Source organism: Triticum urartu, chromosome 2A, assembly GCF_056163025.1.
Source record: "Triticum urartu cultivar PI428250 chromosome 2A, HENAU_Tu73, whole genome shotgun sequence".
Classification (NCBI taxonomy): Eukaryota; Viridiplantae; Streptophyta; class Magnoliopsida; order Poales; family Poaceae; genus Triticum; species Triticum urartu.
Genome location: NC_141874.1, coordinates 21927682 through 21948064, shown reverse-complemented (window position 1 = coordinate 21948064; position 20383 = coordinate 21927682). Strand labels below are relative to the sequence as shown.

The following is a 20383-nucleotide window of genomic DNA, read 5'->3' as shown; positions in this document are numbered from 1 at the left end:
GTAAAAAAAATCTACATGCCTGCTCATCTCGTCGGTATAGACTCAAACATTATCTTTATGGTAGCTCTACAGATGAAGTACATCTGAAGGAAAGAAAAGCAATAGTGTGGCGGCACAGCCAAAAAGCGCAACCAATAAACCTACACATACTGGCTGCTTACAAACTTTTTACGTAGTCTTTCAACTAAGGGCAAGTATAATAAAATGATGTAAGTAGGCTATAAAAATCAAAATATTCTGTTTTTGCTCATTTGGAAGAGACAGAAGAGAAGAAAAAAGAGAAGCGGGTTGTAGATTTACATCCGGCTATAGCACGTGCTTCAAAAAACTTTATGAAAATTAAAGATGGGGCATACATTAATAAAGTAGTACTTCCATTTGGCTAACTACTATACGTGTTGACTATTACACTGGCTATAAATGACATGACAACCTGCTAGCCAGCAGCGAGTTATATTTTAACCATGCTCTAGTCCGCCCCCCTTCCTAAATTTCACGAGGCGGGCTTCTCAGAATCCAATCATTGGCTCACCCCTCACCCCGTAACCCTCCACACTCCGTAATCCTGTCTCCAACTCATGATGACTCGTTGATGACATTGATTGCATCATCTGTGCATTAAGCCGTTGTTTGGTGATATCATCCATTGCATCATTTGTGTATTATGTCTTTGTGTGATGAACTGCTCTATGATTGATTGGCTAAGCCTAATGTGTCATATCATGTACGCACGTGTATATATGCTTTGTTTAACATCAAATCCTAGCCGATTAGGACCCATCACTTAATTAATAGAAGCATGCGAAGGATGAAAATGATTAGACATCTTAAGCAACAAAATATTTCCTCCGCCAAAAAGTTACAAAAGATTTTCAATTTATGAAAACCAGACTTTTAATGCTGTGATGTCACTCTATTTTCTTTTTGTTTTGTGCACATAGCCATTATCATTTCTTTACATTGTGCACTTAACAAATAACTGCTCTATTCTTTCTTTTTGGCATGTTTTTGTTGTTGCCCCAACAGACTTAATTTTCGGTGTGGTTCTTAAACTTGACATATGGATGTGTTGGTTGCTTTATTTAAAAAACACAGCGAAAGACTTTTTTGGGTGTTGCCACTCTCATGTTTTTTTCACGGAAAACTGACCACATTGTTGCCTTTATATCCCTTCTGGGTGTGAGTTGAGCCTAACTCATATTGCTAGGTTCTTTATGCTGGAACCAATCCATCGGAGTTCAAGTTCTTTCACTCGTGCTCGCATTATTTGAATTTATACCTGGCTTTTTAGCAATATTCATTTAGTGAGAGAAGGCATTTCCGTCGACTATGTTGTTTATAAGGATGAGTGTATGACTAGCCTTCTTTATTTATATCGCCCAACCCATGGCCACAAAACAAACATGGTCGAGCGCAAAATAATAGTTTGGCTACTCTGCTCCGGTGATCAAAATGTTATGAGTAAACCACGACTCCGCTGTGGTGCCTATGAACGGGCACACAAACACACCTTGTCCCTATGAGCACTTCCGAGAGACTGAGCCGGCATTTCATCTTGAGATTTACGAAGCCTCGTCGTCAACGGGAACGTCTCCTCCCACTGAAAACGCATCGCCGGAAATTCTAAAATAAATCTAAAAATAATGCAAGCACTAGGACTTAAACCCGGGTCGGCTAGGATACCACTGTTCATTTAACCATCCAACCACAGGTCTGTATTACTTTGGTGTGTGTATGTGTGCCTCACAGTCCATCCCGTAGGATCAGGTTGTTGGAGTTAGTTGCAAAGGAGCCGGGGCGATCCGAGCATGCCGGCATGCGAGTGCGTCCTGTGCGCGGCCGGTGTGGCATGCGGATCGTGCGCGCAGCCGGGCCAGATGGGCAGCTGTAGTCGCGTGCGTGCGCCTGTGCTAGCTTGGGTATAAAAAGACCCATGTTGTACTGATTGGGTATGTTTCCGATCTGAGTTTCAGCTCGAAGAAAATATCGCCGTTCGTGCGGCGTGGCGTTTGTCGCCGGAAAGCCTTGTGTCTAGTGCGTTCCTCTCCTTCTTCCAGCTTCATGTGAGCGAGTGAGAGAGAGAGAGCGCGCGCGCCCGATCTGGGTTCGTCACAGCACAAAATGGAAGGCGGCCGAGTCCAGATCGTATCTCGGCGCATGGTCAAGCCAGATTGTCAAACGAGCACCCGGCCGCCGGAGCCTGAGACCGTCCACCTGACGCCCTGGGACCTGCGGCGGATCACGGTGGACTACATCCAGAAGGGAGTCGTCCTGCCCAAGCCTCCTGCCGGCGCGCACGCCGTCGAACACCTCGCGTCGTCCTTCACGCGCGCCGTGAGCCGCTTCTACCCCCTCGCCGGCCGCTTCACGGTCGCGCCGGGGGCCACCGACGACGACGGGGCGCCGTCGCCTCGGCCGAGCCTGACGATCTCGCTCCGCTGCGGCGACGAAGGCGCCGAGTTCGTACACGCCCTGGCGCCCGGGGTGACTGTCGCCGACATCACCGGCCCGCTTCACGTCATCCCACGGGTGGTGTGGTCCTTCTTCCCTCTCAGCGGGATGCTCGGCGCGGACGCCGTCGTGGACCCCGGCCGGCCGGTCCTGGCCGCGCAGGTCACGGAGCTCGCCGACGGCCTCGTGGTCGCCATGTCGCTGAACCACGGCGCCGCCGACGGGACCACGTTCTGGGATCTGTTCAACGCATGGTCGGGGATCAGCCGGAGCGGCGGCGCTACCAACGGAGACATCTCCACGGTGCCCCCACCTCCTAAGAGATGGTTCCTCGACGGCTGCCCCGTGCCGATCCCTCTCCCCTTTGCCAGGGTGGAAGACATCGCCAGGCGGTTCGAGTACCCGCCGGTGCAGGAATGCTCGCTCCGTTTCTCCCCGGAGAGCGTGAAGAAGCTGAAGGCGAAGGCGAACGCTGAGATGGCCACCGGCACAGCCACGATCTCCTCCTTGCAGGCCGTGCTTGCACACCTATGGCGAGCAATGTGTCGGGCCCGGGCACTCGCGCCGGACCAGGAGACGACGTGCGCGCTCCCCGTCGGATGCCGGACACGCGTGAAGGGCATGCCGCAGGTGTACCTGGGCAACGCGGTGGCGGGCGCCGTCGGCAGGACCGCCGTCGGCGAGATCCTGGGCGACGGCCGGCTGGGATGGGCGGCGTGGCTTCTGAACCGCGCCGTGGCTGCGGCCGACGAGGCGAGCGTGAGGGACGAGCTCGCGGCGTGGCCTGGAAACCCCAGCTTCAAGTACGCCGCCGAGTGCGGCGGGGATCCTCCTGCGGCGATGGTGGTCACCGGCTCGCCGCGGTTCGACGTGTACGGCAACGACTTCGGGTGGGGCAGGCCGGTGGCCGTCCGGAGCGGCGCGGGGAACAAGCTGGACGGGATGGTCACGGTCTACGAGGCCGGCGGAGGGACAGGGAGCATGGAGCTGGAGGTGTGCCTCGCCCCTGATGCGCTCGCCAGGCTCGTCGCCGACCAAGAGCTGATGGACGCGGTGGTAGGAGGGTCGACGTACTGATCCGCGATGGTAGGTGCACGGTGCACCAGTGCGTCGAAGGAGTTTGGCAGTGCGTCGATCAGCCATTCAGATACAGTCTCCGTCCAGACTCCTCCCAGTTGTAGACGTTACTCTGTTACTCACACATAGGTACGTTGCAAGGGGAGAGAATACGATGTGTTTTCAAGTTTAGTGAATCAAATCTGTAAAAACATCTCATCAAGATCTTTTTCGTGTAGCTAAATGCCCGTGTGTTGTAATGGGAGACAAAAAAAAGACCACTTCACTAACCCAATGGTTCAAGACTGCCTCCACCTCCTCCGTCACCCGTCACCCCGCATGATGACATCAACAAACTTTTTAAAATCCTCCATGCTCGCACACAAGAAACAACATAAATACTAGGAGGGTTTACAAAGACCATCAATATCTGACTAATATAATGGAGAAAACTGCGGAGTTTGTGTCACACACAGCAAAAAAGTCCAAGTCTAAGTGCTTGTGGTGACGGGCGCTAGCGGGTCGAGCAAAAAAATAAAAGCAATTTTTTTTACTTCTCAGAAAATATAGCACATGACCAACAAAATGGACATTTTTATTATAATTTAGACATAGTCCTTTTTTTGCGTATGTTATAACTTATATGTAATATTTTGCTCTTGAGCTAAACAGTTCTGACACGCCAAATATTAGTATCACAGTATCATATTTTAGTTGTTGACATCACTGTATCTAAATGGCTGATGCATGCCCCACTGCAAATTTCATTAACATTTTCAATATACAAACTTTAAAAAGATCTTGAATATTTTTGATTTCTCAAACATTGTTTTTCAAATTTCCGAACTTTTTTTGAATATGCGAACATTTAAAAAAATATTATGAACATTTTAGGAATCCACAAATATTTTATAATTTATTGAACATTTTATTTTAGAAAAAATTGAAACTCTTTTAAATTACCAAATTATTTAGAGAAGAAAAAAACAAAAACCGAAAGGAAAATAGAAAAAATTAAAAACAGGCCGCCCGCACATGGGCCGGTCAAAATGGGCGCGTTTCGTCTTCTCTCAGTGCACAGAGCGCAGTACAGGTGGTCCATACTCCGTGGGTCGGCCCAGGCGGAGGATTCTCCTGTGTGAAATATTTTTTTGTCATTTATAAGTTGCATCAGTGAGTAATATTTTGCAATTTTGAGGGCAATTTATGTGACATACCGTCAGAAGCACTAATGACTTTATTATTAGGCATAGATTCCTTATACTGAAGACACATTATGGATGTCCTGAAATAAATATGGAAAAATATGAGCATAAATATCTATACCCCTATATAGTTTGCGAATAATTTTGAAAGTTGATCGTTGGATAAAGTAAATCTGACGGTGCAGAGATGGCGAATCCGATCACTACTAGCCGTTGGATATCATTTACACTCCACCAGATTCTGCCACATGTACAATCTACAAGACTTCATGGTTGAACTTAAGCATAATGCACAAACTTCAAAACACAAGCACTTCTCCTTTGTTCTAAAATCTTTCATATCATAATTGTCCAAACTTTTCTTTTTTAAATGAATTGCCCTTATTTGTTTTTACTTTATGCTTTACAACCCATAATATCCATGAATCTTAAAATACATTAACTTTTTATAAAATTAATTGATTTTGAATGAGATGAACTATAATAATTAAATGAACATCTACATCATGCATATATGACTCAAAAGCTTGCATGCTATAATGTGGTATTTATTCATAATTTGGTTATCAAATCTCGTGTGTGCAATGAACGTGTACCTTACTAGTCAAGTTTAGGAGTTCAACCCTAGTGAGCTGGGATATCACTATCTTTCTAACCATTCAACCACATATTGGTTTGTGTCTACGATGCTGAAGATTGAGCCAAGGTGTCGTGCATGTAGTAGTGTGGTTTCTCGTTACATTCCTTCGGTTTCCAAAAAAATGCCTCGTCTGTATGCCCATTATACGGTGTGGTTATGGTTTACGGGATTGCTAAATCTCGGTCGACTGAGACTTAACCAAGTCTCACTCAATCCTATATTCGTGAGATCTTACGTGTGCAAAGTTTTCTTTTCAGTTTTTCTTTTTTCTTTATTACACATTATGTCATTTGATTTAGACTTGGTTAAGTTTCAGTCGACTGAGATCTAGTCACACCCTATAATTTAATGAACCACGAGTGTGGTGATTTTTGCAGAAAGAGAGAAAGAAGGAAAGTTGTGAAGATCTTAACTTGCTTGTGCTCCCCATATACATATCCCGTACCCCCCAAGTCACACAGGACGATCGAGCGCAAACTCACATTCTGATTGCTGCTTCGGCGATCAAAAGACTGTGCACCTGACGCCATGGGACCTGCGGTGGATCGCCATGGACTACATCTAGAAAGGCGTCACCCTGCCTAAGCCTCCGTCCGACGTGCGCACTGTCGAACACCTAGCATCATCCTTCGCGCGCACCGTGGGCCACTTCTTCAACAACTACATCTTCAGAAAAAGAACAACGCTCAAGTTTCATCGTTGTCAGATCTAATCACTGAAGGCCAAATCATAGATTTTTACCCTAAAGATCAAGTCTACTTAAATTCAAGCAATGCCTTCAACAAGGCAAGGACACAAAAAAATATCACAATTACCAGATATAGCAAATTAAGGTCCCACCTCGGGTTTTCATCCAAGAGCTCGAGATCGGTACTTAAGAAGCACCACCAAACCAGATTCAAAATGTGTTGTCTCTTTTTTCTTTTGCGGGGTTTAAAATGTGTTGTTGTCATCACTTTTTACGATCGCGATTGCTACATGCGTAGCACAGTGTTGACGTGAGATACCATGCAAGCAGTGACGGAGGCAGGGGGTGCCAACAGGGGCCCCGGCCCAGGCCAAAGCAGAATTTTCCACTAAACAAGTGATTACCTGCTGGTAATTCTGTGTATTATCATGATTTTGTTGGCTTTGGCCCTCCCCAACAAGATTTAACATCAAGTTGACCCTCGTGATTAAGTTTTCCTGTCTCCGCCACTGCATGCAAGCGAAGACCAAGTTCAAACAAGTAGGCAACCGAGTGGCGACAAGAGTCGGTTGCCACCAAAGACTGCGAGCAATGAAGGTCATCATTATACATCGTGACAGTGACCGAGGGAGGAAGGTCACCGGCCGCCAAAATCCCAATTCCGAACGCCCCGACAATCACACACCGTCCTCATGGTCCGCCGTTCTCGTCCGTGGCTGTAGAATCAGTCAGCAAAACATACTTATCGGCTTGTCTATGCTCCGTCATGGCAATCACCCACAATAGCATGTATCCTAGCCGGGTCTTGAACTGAAGACCTGATTTCTTCACTCTTATCTATACATCTCGTATGTTGTGCCGAGTGTTTTGCAATCTTTGAACACCTAAAAAGGCATATGAATCTTCTAGAAAAACAGGTATCGTTCACTTCACTCGCTTGGCATTTCGTCACGTCTCTTCCTTCCTTTTTCAGTTCCCCGCAGCCGCAGCCCGCAGGCCAGAGGCCGCTTCGCTCGTTTGCTTCCCTCGCCGTCTCCTCCTTCCTAGTTCCCACCCCCTCGACGATTCCTCGGCGATGGGCGGCGGCGCGGCGGCGGCGACGGGCGCCGCCAGGTGGATCCAGCGGCTGAGCGCGGCGAGGATCTCGACGGAGGCGCTGGAGCGGGGCCAGAGCCGCGTCATCGACGCCTCCCTCACCCTCATCCGCGAGCGCGCCAAGCTCAAGGTCGCCCTTTCCTCTCCCTTTTTTTCTCGTTTCCCCCCTCCCCATCTCCTGCAACCACCGTGGCGCCGGATCGATTTTCTCTGCATATTCCATTCCATTCGGCGCGATTCGGATTGCACGCGCGCCACTGAGTGACTGACTGACGAAATAGAAAAAAAAGGGGTTCCTTTTTGTGGGTGGGGAATCAACGGTGTCAGTCCAGATCGAGTCGACTCGTGTCCTCTCCTTTTTCTTGAATCTTGTTTTATCATTATTTCACATCAGCTGACGATGAGAAGCTCTGATTCTCTCAAAGCACGTGATTACTGTTGTATTATCTACTCAAGAGTTACAGTTCCCCTAACTGCTCAGTACTAGTACAAGCAATCCATCCTTGATGCACCGTAATTTGGTCAGCCTGCCTTTAGCAAATTTTAAACACCAGTACTTTACAACAATAGTTAAGGAAATAAATACAGGGGAGAACATTGGTGTCATCTCTGCTGAAATGGGTGGAAAGCACACATTCATACAGTAGCAGACCTGATGTCCCACATCACAATTCTGTGAATTTTGAAGAACACCTGGATTGGACTGAAACATTTTTAATTTCAGCATTAAGAAACACCATATGCTATCTTTTAATGAACTGTTCTCGGGAGTTCATTGGCACTCATGTGACAATCGAGTCTTTTGAGGACTAAGCCTAATTGTTTTATAACTTTTATTGAGACTATAACTAGGAGTAAGATATGGTCAAAGCTGGTCACATGCACATGGCGTCACTTAAGCCTTTTCTCAGCTGGAATCTAGCACCTTCATAGTTTACTCTGGTGTTCCTTCTTTGAGGCAGCTGGTGTATTATATACAACTTCTGTACTAATACTGCACCTGAAGAAAGGGAAAGGGAGTTGGGCAAAAGTTATATTCAAATAGTAGCTTTCCCCTGCTTCTTTTAGGAAATGCTTGATTTGTTCAGATTTATCATTAAAACCCAATGCTTGTTGATAGTTACAACAGTCGTACATTCCTACCAGGTGATCTAATAAGTGAAATGGGATAAGTTTGTGAGCAGGTTATGACTGCATGTTAGAATACAACACACTTATGAGTTATGAGAATTCTACTAGTCCTAGGTCCTGACTTTACTCATGCTTGGAATCAGGGAGAGTTGCTGCGTGCTATGGGTGGCGTCAAAGCTTCTGCGACACTCTTAGGAGTGCCCCTTGGGCACAACTCATCTTTCTTGCAGGGTCCTGCATTTGCGCCTCCTCGCATAAGGGAGGCCATTTGGTGTGGAAGCACCAACTCTAGCACAGAAGAAGGTAAATTTAATACTATCAAAATGCTACCTTGTACGCAAGAGACATTTATCAAAGAAACAATTATATGTTCATGCTATGCAGGCAAGGAATTAAATGATCCAAGAGTGCTAACTGATGTTGGTGATGTCCCTATACAAGAGATTCGTGACTGTGGTGTTGAAGATGACAGATTGATGCATGTAATCAGCGAGTCTGTCAAAACAGTGATGGACGAAGTAAGTTATATATTACCCCAGAATGTTTGATTCAGAAATATCATTTCAGAATATCCAAGACATTCCACTACTGTATTTAGTATCTTATTTTAGAATCTGGTGAAGTTTGTGATAATTATTTTCATGAGCTAAGCCGGAGATTTGCTTGAACAAAGCTGAAAGCTACTGAAGCAGAATAATTTTGGAAGATCTTCACATATTTAACTATGACACATCGTTGTATAGGATCCTCTTCGGCCGTTGGTCTTAGGAGGCGATCACTCGATATCTTATCCAGTTGTTAGGGCTGTGTCTGAAAAGCTTGGCGGGCCTGTTGACATTCTTCATCTTGACGCACATCCAGATATATATGACTGTTTTGAAGGGAACACTTACTCACATGCTTCTTCATTTGCAAGAATAATGGAAGGAGGTTATGCTAGGCGACTTTTGCAGGTAATTCTGTTTTTTCATGTCTGAGTGTTGAAATCCAAATGAATCATGGGGCTACTACTGATTGAAGTTCTTTCTCCTTTTTCTTTTTCTTCTCAAGTTTAAATAGAAAATGATAATTATGAAATACTCCCTCCGTTCCAAAATAGATGACTCAACTTTATACTAAAATTAGTACAAAGTTGAGTCATCTATTTTGAAACGGAGGGAGTATGAACACAATGTTGGGTAATACATTTGTTACAAAATATGTTATGAAGATTAACATCTATAAGCTGTATCAAGGTTGAAATAATGGTTATAGGCCACCAGAAACATTTTACCGGCTGTGAGTTTTACAAGTTCTTGTTTTCATTTCTTCTGCTGTCCTGGGACTAACCTTTTGGTGCTCACTAGTCAGTATTGTGCAACTCTGCTTCTATCCTGCTTCTGTGTCTTTACCTTCAGTCTGATGGATTTTAGGTTGGACTTAGATCAATTACCAAAGAAGGACGTGAGCAAGGGAAGAGATTTGGTGTGGAACAGTATGAGATGCGCACCTTCTCCAGGGATCGGGAGAAGCTTGAGAATCTGGTAACTCACTAACATAAACCACACCATTTCATACCTGTCCGTCTCTGTCAGTCATTCATTTTATCACGAGGACAATTCATATTGATGTTTCCTATGGTTCAGTTCTTCCTATTAATTTCATTTGGTATTATCTACCTCTGGTGGTATTCAAAATTCAGAATAGACCATTCTGTGCTCATTTTAATTCAACACAATGTGCAGTAGCCTTGTGTTTTTCTTTCTTGTACTCCTTGGGTGGAATACTTTATCACCAAAATGATACGAATTTCTTGAATGATTGTCCTTTACTGCCTTTGGCAGAAACTTGGGGAAGGTGTGAAGGGGGTGTATGTCTCCGTTGACGTGGACTGCCTCGACCCCGCATTCGCTCCTGGCGTCTCTCATATCGAGCCGGGAGGCCTCTCGTTTCGCGACGTTCTCAACATCCTTCAGAATCTGCAAGGCGATGTCGTCGCCGGAGATGTGGTGGAGTTCAACCCGCAGCGTGACACGGTCGACGGGATGACGGCTATGGTCGCCGCAAAGCTGGTCCGGGAGCTGAGCGCCAAGATCTCCAAATGAGCAGAGCCAGTCAGGACAGAATCAACAAAGAGGATTTTCAGGCACAGTGGTCCTTGATCTTGATTCCTGCCAATCATTTGTGCCACATTTTAGTCTGACAATCTTCTATAAATAATAAAATCAGGCTGCAAAACGTCTTTGAATTTGGAATGTGCTATGTGGTATTTGTTGGTTCTCCTTTCACATGCACGCATCCAAGATTAAGCTCGTAGGTGCCTCGTACTAGATGAGATGAGAGCATTGTCTCTCGCACAAAGAATATGTCGAAAAGTCTGAAATAAATATAAAGAAACCAAGGTGTCACTAATCTTGAGTGAATTGATTAGTATGGTATCTGCAGAACTTGACATAGTTGTAGTTAAAGACAATGGAACTTAGGGAACAGGAGCCCACAAGTAAATTGTAGAGATAAGTATACTCTTCGTCCCTCAATCTTGGCGAAGTCTAAATTTGGTCCCTCAACTCTGAAACTGAACAACTTGCACCTCCAACTACTGGACAAGGTTCGTCCCTGGTCTTGGCTTTGAGTGGTTTTGGTGCTGACTCACCCCTGTTTTGACCGGTGTTGACTTAAATACATGTATATTTTTCAAATCCGAGAATCTTTTGAAATTCATGTATTTTTTCAAATCTGTGTACTTTTTCACGTTCGCGTAAAAACTCCAAATCGCATACCTTTTTGAATTCCGACTATTTCCAAATCCACGTACTTTTTCAAGTTCCCATAATTTTCCAAATTCGCATGCTTTATTCTAGTTCGCTTATTTTTCTCAAATCCGTATACTTTTTTCAAGTTTGCGTGCTGCTTTCAAATCTGTGTACTTTTTCAAATTCATGAACTTTCATAGAAAGTACACAGATTTGAAAAAAGCATGTGAACTTGAAAATGGTATGTGGACCTGAAAAAAATAAACGGATTTAAAGAAAGTGCGCGAATTTGAGTGAAAACACGGTCAAAACCGACGAAAGTCAGCACCAAAACCATGTCCAGGGACGAACCTTGTTCGGGTTTAGTAGTTGGGGGTGCATATTGTCCGATTTCAAAGTTGAGGGACCAGATCTAGACTCTGCTAAAAGTTGATGGACGAAAAATATACTTTTCTATAAATTATACTAACTGAAAGTGGACGGTGTTTCCTTCAGTGGAGAGGGAAGGGGTAGGCTTTCCACGGAGAGGTTCATCTTCGTTTGTGTGGCTACATGTTGAATCATTTTGATATGTACTTCTCTTCATTGGTGACGAGTGCCGTTTTGGTGTGCTGATCCCGCGAGACCTCAGCACGACGACTTTCCGACTGTCTATCGTAATAAGTTTAGCCCAACTCCAGTGACGGATGGGCGATGACGGCGACATGCCTATAGTTCGCTTGAGTGCATGTAGTCGTTGCTGAATGGTTCAGGGGCGTAAATGTAATTTTTGTTATTTCTGTGTTCATTATACTGCTCTGCCATAATGAATTAATTGAAACTTTCCTAAAAAAAGAGCAGGGCTGGGGCATATAGGCGGGAGGAGATAAGATAAGATATAGTGATGGGGTGTTATACTGAAGCACACGCTCGTCCTCCACGAGGCATGCTTGTCGCACATGGGCGAATAAAGGCCTCCCCGTAATGTAGTCACAACAAGACGCACGATCGAGCTCAAACTCACATAGATAGTGGCTACTGCTTGGGCGATCAAAATGGAAGGCGGCGGTGTCCAGATCATCTCGCGGCGCATGGTCAAGCCGGAGTATCAAAGGAGCTCACCGCCGCCGGAGCCTGAGACCGTCCACCTGACGCCATGGGACCTGCAGCGGATTACCATGGGCTACAGCCAGAATGGCGTCCTCCTGCCGAAGCCTCCGGCCAGCATGCACGCCGTCGAACACCTCGCGTCGTCCTTCGCGCGCGCCTTGGGCCGCTTCCACCCCCTTGCCGGCCGCTTCGCCGTCGCGCCGGCGGGCAGCGGCGACGGCCTGACGATCTCGCTCCGCTGCGGCGACCAAGGCGCCGAGTTCGTCCACGCCGCGGCGCCCGGGGTCCCCGTGTCCGACATCTCCGGCCCGCTCCGCGTCATCCCGCGCGTCGCCTGGTCTTTCTTCCCTCTCAACGGGATGCTCAGCACGGACGCGGCCGCTGACCCCAGCCGGCCGCTCCTGGCCGTGCAGGTCACCGAGCTCGCCGACGGCGTCTTCCTCGCCATGTCGCTCAGCCACGCGGCCGCCGACTGGACGACGTTCTGGGACCTCTTCAACACCTGGTCGGAGATCAGCCGAAACAAGAGTGACATGTCCACAGCGGCGCCACTCGAGAGGTGGTTCCACGACGGCTGCCCCGTGCCGATCCCTCTACCCTTCGCCAAGGTGCAGGACATGGCCAGGCCGTTCGAGTACCCGCCGGTGCAGGAATGCTCCATCCGTTTCTCCCCGGAGAGCATAAAGAAGCTCAAGGAGAAAGCGAACGCCGAGATGGCCGGCACGGCCACGGCCACCATCTCCTCGCTGCAGGCCCTGCTCGCGCACCTATGGCGAGCGGTGTGCCGCGCCCGGGGGCTGGCGCCGGACGTGGGGGCGAAGCTCACGCTCCCCGTCGGATGCCGGACGCGGGTGAAGGGTATTCCGCAGGCATACATGGGCAACGCCTTGACAAGTGGGGTTGCCAGGCACCCCGTCGGCGAGATCCTGGGCGACGGCCGGCTGGGCCGGACGGCGCGGCTTGTGAATCGTGCCGTGGCCTCGGTCGACGAGGCGAGCGTGAGGGCCGAGCTCGAGGCTTGGCCTCACAACCCCAGCTTCAGCCGCGTGGCCGTGGGTGGCTGCGGTGGGGATCGTGCGGCGGTGATGATGAGCGGCTCGCCGCGGTTCGACGTGTACGGCAACGACTTTGGCTGGGGCAGGCCGGTGGGCGTCCGGACTGGACCCGGGGACAAGGAGGACGGGTTGATCACGGTTTTCGAGGACGGCGGAGGGGCCGGGGGCATGGAAGTGGAGGTGTGCCTCGCTCCTGACGTTCTCGCCAGGCTCGTCGCCGACGAAGAGCTGATGAGCACGTCCGTCTAGGAGTAGGAGGGCATAGATGATGGCGGCGGAGGTGTGCCTCGCCGACGGAGAGTCTGGTTCCGGTGCTTTATTTTATTCCTTTAAATGTCGTGTCTGTGCTGTAGTAATTGATAATCCTGATGCCCAGCGTGAGGTTGCACTTTTGTGTCTGTTAGGTCTGCATATTAAAATCAGCCCTGCGTCAAGTTTCGATCGTTTTGTTGCTCAAAGCTTGGTTGGCTAAAAAAATGGATCCAATATGCGGCACCGAACAAAAGGAAAACAAATAATGGAAGAAGATTTAGAAGGAGTATCATAAACAAAAGAAAAAAGATTTGAAAGGAGTATCACAAATAAAAGAATATGTGAAGCCGCATCCTATCGTGACCAACCACAATGTGGTATCTCTCCAACATTTATGTGGGATCATTTATGGGAAAGTGAACAACTATGTCGGTTACTACTCACAAGTGACCAGCCAAACGCCCTCAAAGTGGGATGTGGGTGGCAACCCACATAAACTCAATTGCTTCATCTTGCCATTATTTGCATATGCTTTTTGTGTTTGCATTCTCGGGCTCATACATATGTGTTTGCTAGACGGTGGTAGCGTCCACTTTGTATCACGAAATAGAGAAGAAGTCGTTTGTTTTTGCCATTGTTGGATCCTATTGAACAGAGTGCCAAAGTGGACACTGTCGGCGTTCTGGGAACGGGGGCCACCAGACTTGCCTGCCTGCGGCCCGCGGCGTGACTAAGCCAGCGGGCCGTACGGCCCATCTTCATCAACAAGGCATCTAAGACCCTCACGAGGGGCCAAGCCTCGCGAGGCGGACGACACAAGACCTCCCCCGGAGTGGCCTAGTCGGGCAGGCTCACGAGGGGCGGAGATAACAAGGCGAGGCAAACCTCACGAGGCTCTCGTTTCGTGAGCCATGATGATCGACATCAGGCGGGCGCCAGCGCGCGCAGCGTCCTTATTTCCTCTTTGGTGCTAAGGAGGCCAACGCAGGCGAGGAGTATCGAGGCATCAGGCAAAGGTTGCCATATCGGTGCAACAAGACCAAGACCAGAAGGACGGCAAGACGAAGGTCATTGTGGAGCCCAAGACGGCGTCACCACCAGAGCCTTTCGCAGACGAAGACCACCTTTGTCAGGATAGCTTGTACTAGTTGTCCCCCTTTAAAATTTCCCGCCGTTGTTGGCTCCCTTCCCGCTCAATATTTGGAAAGAGGACCAGGGCCTCTATAAATAGGACTAGCCACCACCATAGGCAAGGAGAGCCGGAAGATCATCCCCACACACACAAGTTAACCAAGCACGAGAACACCTCACCCTCAGGAGGCTGTTCTTCCCCTTGTATTGTTAATCATCAACCCAAGAGGCAACCCACCACCACATTGGAGTAGGGTATACACCACAACGGTGGCCCGGACCAGTATAAATCTTGTGTCTTTCTGTGTTGCGAGTTCGTCGAGTTCGTCGCGAGATCTTAGCGAGTTAGGGCGTAGATCGGTGGGAGGAAAAGACTTCGCGGCACCCCAATGTTCAAACCTTAAGGGTTTGCCGGAACCCCACATTCAACATTTGGCGCGCCAGGTAGGGGTGCGCCGTAGCTTCCCTTCCATCAGTTCGTCGCTCCATCGCTCCATGGCGGACGCTCGCTGTGCTCGAGCTGAGCGTCGGACTGCCCTCACCGCCCGCGTTGCTCAGACGGCCCCCATCGACGGGCCACCTCGTCGTTCTCCGTCTCCCACCGCCAACACTGCCACCGCCACGGTGGGGAACGACCAGCAAGCGTCTTCGCTGCATCCTTCGGTACGGTAGGACGGCCGCACCACCACTCCATTGCTGACCCCGGCCGGTTCTTCGTCCCATGCACGCCACGCTCCCATGGAGCCGTGGGCCGCACTCCTCGCCGCAAACGAACTCCTGCGCTATCGCCCAGTCGACGACCTCTACGAGGAGTGGCTCGACCGTGTCGCCGAGCTCGTCCGAGCCGCAGGGGGCTCCCCGGCGCTATCCGTCTCTCTGCCTCACCCTCAGCCGGCCACGGGCGATGAGGCCCGGGGCGCGCCTCCACCACCCCAGCCCAAAGACGGAGCCTTGGTACTGTTGGAAATATGCCCTAGAGGCAATAATAAAATGATTATTATATTTCCTTGTTCATGATAATTGTCTATTATTCATGCTATAATTGTATTATCCGGAAATCGTAATACATGTGTGAATACATAGACCACAATGTGTCCCTAGTGAGCCTCTAGTTGACTAGCTCGTTGATCAACAGATAGTCATGGTTTCCTGGCTATGGACATGGGGATGTCATTGATAACGGGATCACATCATTAGGAGAATGATGTGATGGACAAGACCCAAACCTAAGCATAGCACAAAAGATTGTGTAGTTCGTTTGCTGTAGCTTTTCTGAATGTCAAATATCATTTCCTTAGACCATGAGATTGTGCAACTCCCGGATACCGTAGGAGTGCCTTGGGTGTGCCAAACGTCACAACGTAACTGGGTGTCTATAAAGGTACATTACAGGTGTCTTTGAAAGTGTCTGTTGGGTTGGCACGAATCGAGACTGGGATTTGTCACTCCGTATGACGGAGAGGTATCTCTTGGCCCACTCGGTAATGCATCATCATAATGAGCTCAATGTGATCAAGTGGTTGATCACGGGATCATGCATTACGGTACAAGTAAAGTGACTTGCCGGTAACGAGACTGAACAAGGTATTGGGATACCGACGATCGAGTCTCGGACAAGTAACGTACCAATTGACAAAGGGAATTGAATACGGGATTGATTAAGTCCTCGACATCGTGGTTCATCCGATGAGATCATCGAGGAGCATGTGGGAGCCAACATGGGTATCCAGATCCCACTGTTGGTTATTGACTGGAGAGTCGTCTCGGTCATGTCTGCTTGTCTCCCGAACCCGTAGGGTCTACACACTTAAGGTTCAGTGACGCTAGGGTTGTAGAGACATGAGTATGCAGTAATCCGAAAGTTGTTTGGAGTCCCGGATGAGATCCTGGACGTCACGAGGAGTTCTGGAATGGTCCGGAGGTGAAGAATTATATATAGGAAGTGTAGTTTCGGCCATCGGGAAAGATTCAGAGTCACCGGTATTGTACCGGGACCACCGGATGGGTCCCGGGGGTCCACCGGGTGGGGCCACCCATCCCGGAGGGCCCCATGGGCTGAAGTGGGGAGGGGAACCAGCCCATAGCGGGCTGGTGTGCCCCCCCTTTGGCCCCCCCTGCGCCTAGGGTTGGAAACCCTAGGGTGGGGGCGCCTCCACTTGCCTTGGGGCGCACTCCACCCCCCTTGGCCGCCGCCCCCTTGGGAGATCCCATCTCCAGGGCCGGCGCCCCCCCCAGGGGGCCTATATAAAGGAGGGGGGAGGGAGGGCAGCCGCACACCAAGCCTTGGCGCCTCCCTCTCCCCTGCTACACCTCTCCCTCTCGCAGAAACTCGGCGAAGCCCTGTTGCGATCACTGCTGCATCCAGCACCACGCCGTCGTGCTGCTGGATCTTCATCAACCTCTCCTTCCCCCTTGCTGGATCAAGAAGGAGACGTCATCCGCTCCGTACGTGTGTTGAACGCGGAGGTGCCGTCCGTTCGGCACTTGGTCATCGGTGATTTGGATCACGGCGAGTACGACTCCATCATCCCCATTCTCTGAACGCTTCCGCTCGTGATCCACAAGGGTATGTAGATGCACTCCTCTCTCCCTCGTTGCTAGATGACTCCATAGATTGATCTTGGTGATGCTTAGAAAATTTTAAAATTCTGCTACGTTCCCCAACAGGCACCAAGGCGTGCGGCCCCGCGGTGTGATCCGTCACGTCCGGTGCCCGCGCGCGAAGAGAGAAGCTGCCAAGAAATCCCTCGGCCGCGAGGAGCTGCACCCGCGCTTCCCACGCCGCCTCGTTAAGACTGCGCGGACCTCGTCAAGACCAAGCTCCACCTCCGAAGCGGGCCCCAATAACCGGCTGCCGCGCCTTCACCCCCGAGCTGCGCAGCGTCGTCTGGCCAGGCAAGTTCAAGCCGGATTTGCCTCCTCGCTACGACGGCACCGCCGACCCCGCGGAGTTCTTGCAGCTCCACGAGCTGAGCATCGAAGCAGCCAACGGCGACGAGAAAGTCATGGCAAACTGGTTTCCCATGGCTCTCAAGGACGGGGCCCGCTCCTGGCCCCTGAACCTGCGGCACGGCTCGATCTCCTACTGGGACGAGATGCGCGACCGCTTCGTCGCCAACTTCCAGGGCACTCGCGACCGCCCGCCGGCTGCGGGCGACCTGCGCCGCATCAAGCAACAGCCAGGGGAGACCCTCCAGAAGTACATTCAGCGCTTCAACAACACCCACCTCAAGATCCCTGTCGGGGATATACCCCGCGGTGTAAACCGGCCGGAAGTATAACCCGGCCGGACTAGGCGTTTCATTGGTAAACCGCCAGAGGATTGGCGGTTTACGTGATTGGCGGTTTACGTGTCTGGCGGTTTACGAGTCTGGCGGTTCACTGGTATGACGATTCACGAGCTTGAAGATTCATTGGTGACCCGGCGCGTATTCCAGATGCATGACAAGGCCCAAGGACCAGCAGGCCGGTTTAGGTTAATGGTGGGCCGGTTTAAGAGGAAAGGCATGAGGAACATTTATCTTACAAGGAGTTAATACCTGGACTTGTATCCGGTTTGTATTAGAGATAGACTAGTCCTAATCCTAATAGGACTCCACATGTAACCCGCCCCTCCAACATATATAAGGAGGGCAGGGCTCCTCAAAAGGGGACAAGATTCACAAGTTCCACAAGTTGGACAAGTTAGGTTTAGACAATAGCTCTCAAGATAGAGCACTCTTGTAACCGTGATCATCATCATCAATATCAATGAAGCAGGACGTAGGCTTTTACCTCCACCGTGAGGGGCCGAACCTGGGTAAAACCTCGCGTCTCTCATCCCGCTCAACCCCTCTCAAGCTACCACATAGATGCGTTAGCCTCGCGACTAAGTCCTGACACTAAGGACATCTGCCGTGACAGCCCCACGACAGTTGGCGCCCACCGTGGGGCTGGCGCACGGTGGTATTGAGATCTTGGAGGGATCTCTTCAGGGATTGAGAAGTTCGTGATTTGCTGGATGGAAAAGAACCGGCGCAGAAGTTTACATCGTCGACGAACAGTCAAACGGTATATTCGAGATTCAAGATCAAGAGAACATCAGGGCTGGATCGTTGCTACCGCCATAACTCGCCGAGATCAAGAGAAGGAATTATTCTCGTCGAAACCAAAACTACTGCTACAAGAGCTGTCAGCGGAGAATTGGCGAGTGGGTCCGATGACTACTGTGTCGGGCGGCTGTCCGATCGGCCACGTACGAGTGGTTGCCGTCCACGAAGATCTCAATGTCCCAAGAAAGTCCGACACGGTTCGTGGAATACGATTGAAAGTGGCCAAAGATTGCAGCGTTTTCCTTAATTAGTATGGAGGGACCCGCACCAGGAAAGCCGCCACTCACGTAGGCATCAAATCCCATCAGTCAGAAATTACCAAGGCAACGTTTTCACCGGCGGGTCAACCCTGGTTGAACGGCCGCACCAAGCCACCGTCGCTTCACTGCAGTTTCGTCCGAACCGCCGGTCTGTTCCGAGTCAACTTCGCGGTTTTAAACCGGATCAACTCCGAATCGCTGCTGCTCTACGTCCACATATCCCAGGCCGTAGCAATCAACCGTGTACTGCTGCCTTTTCTTCTGCCACGAAGGCACTACAGATCACAGAAAAAGACAGTCTATCACATCAAGCCAACATGACACCAGATGTTGTTACTAGTACGCAAGGAGTCAAAGGGCAAAATACTATGGATCAGCTGCAGTCATCTACATTAAAAAAGAAAAAGGCTGCAGCCTGACCGCTGTCCCGTGTCTCCATGGCAGTTACTTTCCAAAGACTTGCTACTAGTGCTAATTGAAACGGAATTACAATGGCACAATCTCCAAGAAGGACCATCATCCATCACGTGGAAAACAAGACTAGTCAAGTCCAAGTACCACTAGTACTCGGTCATGTGATTACGTGAAGCTGCAATCAATTTCAGGCAAATACCACTGGATGAAGGCGTTTAAAAAAGGGGGTGTCAAGGCTAGCCACAAGAAAAATCGAGCCAAAGTACAATTGCCAAAATTAGGCGTGCATCAGTGAGGCTATCTTTTTCATCTGATTGCGTCCAACTTTATCCAATACCAGGCACAAACCACCAGGTGCTATCTTTTTTTATATAGTATCAGCACATATTAAATTGTTTAAGAACAATTACTCTGGTCTGTGCTATTTTTTCGCAGGACTATTATTCATTATAAAGGTGTCGCAAAGGAATGTGCGCCAGTATTATTTTCTGCACTAGCACGGACAAGAGAGTCGTCACCCCCGCTACATCAACGAATGCGGTTGACTCGTCGTCCGTGCCCGCGGCCGATTCGCACGCGTCTGCGCCGCTTCCAACGCGGCGGCCGACTCGCTCGTCAGCGCCGGCATGCAGCACCGCAGTCGACTCTTCCGTCCGCACCGGCTTACAACGCCGCAACCGACTCATTTACTATCCGGACGAGTCAGGTGGTATCCATCTAAACTATATTTTATTGGCACATATTATTTTTGTCGAAGAGCAGTTTTATCTTTGCCTTGGTCTGCAATATTGTTGATGCAGGACAATTGTGCACTACATCAGAACGACGTGGTTAACTCGCCCGCACCGGCTTACAGTACCACGGCCGACTCATCTGTCTGTGCCGCCTCTGATATTACAGTTGTCTTTACCGTCCGTCTCGCAGCCTGGTCTACATCAACATACCGGGCCGCACCTGTCTGCATGAGCTGTTTATTGAATATGAGCAAGTCACAGCTTGGGTAGACCGGTTTTTCTTTCAACAAAATGGAGGCAAATCATCATATACTATCAACATCCGTCTGCACTGGGTGGTTCAATGGGCAGGCGCACAA

At 49.5% G+C, this 20383-nt stretch overlaps 3 protein-coding genes across 3 annotated transcripts; all 3 read left to right on the top strand.

Moving 5' to 3' along the window:
* Positions 1-1946: 1946 nt before the first annotated feature.
* On the top strand, positions 1947-3788 carry LOC147983032 (putative acetyltransferase At3g50280). The gene has a single exon (XM_087539419.1). It carries the CDS (start codon positions 2122-2124, stop codon positions 3526-3528), a length of 1407 nt encoding a protein of 468 aa, XP_087395545.1. The 5' UTR covers positions 1947-2121; the 3' UTR covers positions 3529-3788.
* Positions 3789-6982: 3194 nt separating this feature from the next.
* ARGAH1 (arginase) lies at positions 6983-10495 on the top strand. Its single transcript, XM_087542801.1, has 6 exons — positions 6983-7265; positions 8410-8569; positions 8651-8784; positions 9010-9219; positions 9679-9789; positions 10090-10495. The coding sequence occupies exons 1-6, from the start codon at positions 7116-7118 to the stop codon at positions 10348-10350; spliced, it is 1026 nt and encodes a 341-aa protein (XP_087398927.1). The 5' UTR covers positions 6983-7115; the 3' UTR covers positions 10351-10495.
* Positions 10496-10633: 138 nt separating this feature from the next.
* Positions 10634-13708, top strand: LOC147983030 (putative acetyltransferase At3g50280). The gene has a single exon (XM_087542800.1). It carries the CDS (start codon positions 12033-12035, stop codon positions 13389-13391), a length of 1359 nt encoding a protein of 452 aa, XP_087398926.1. The 5' UTR covers positions 10634-12032; the 3' UTR covers positions 13392-13708.
* Positions 13709-20383: the final 6675 nt, after the last annotated feature.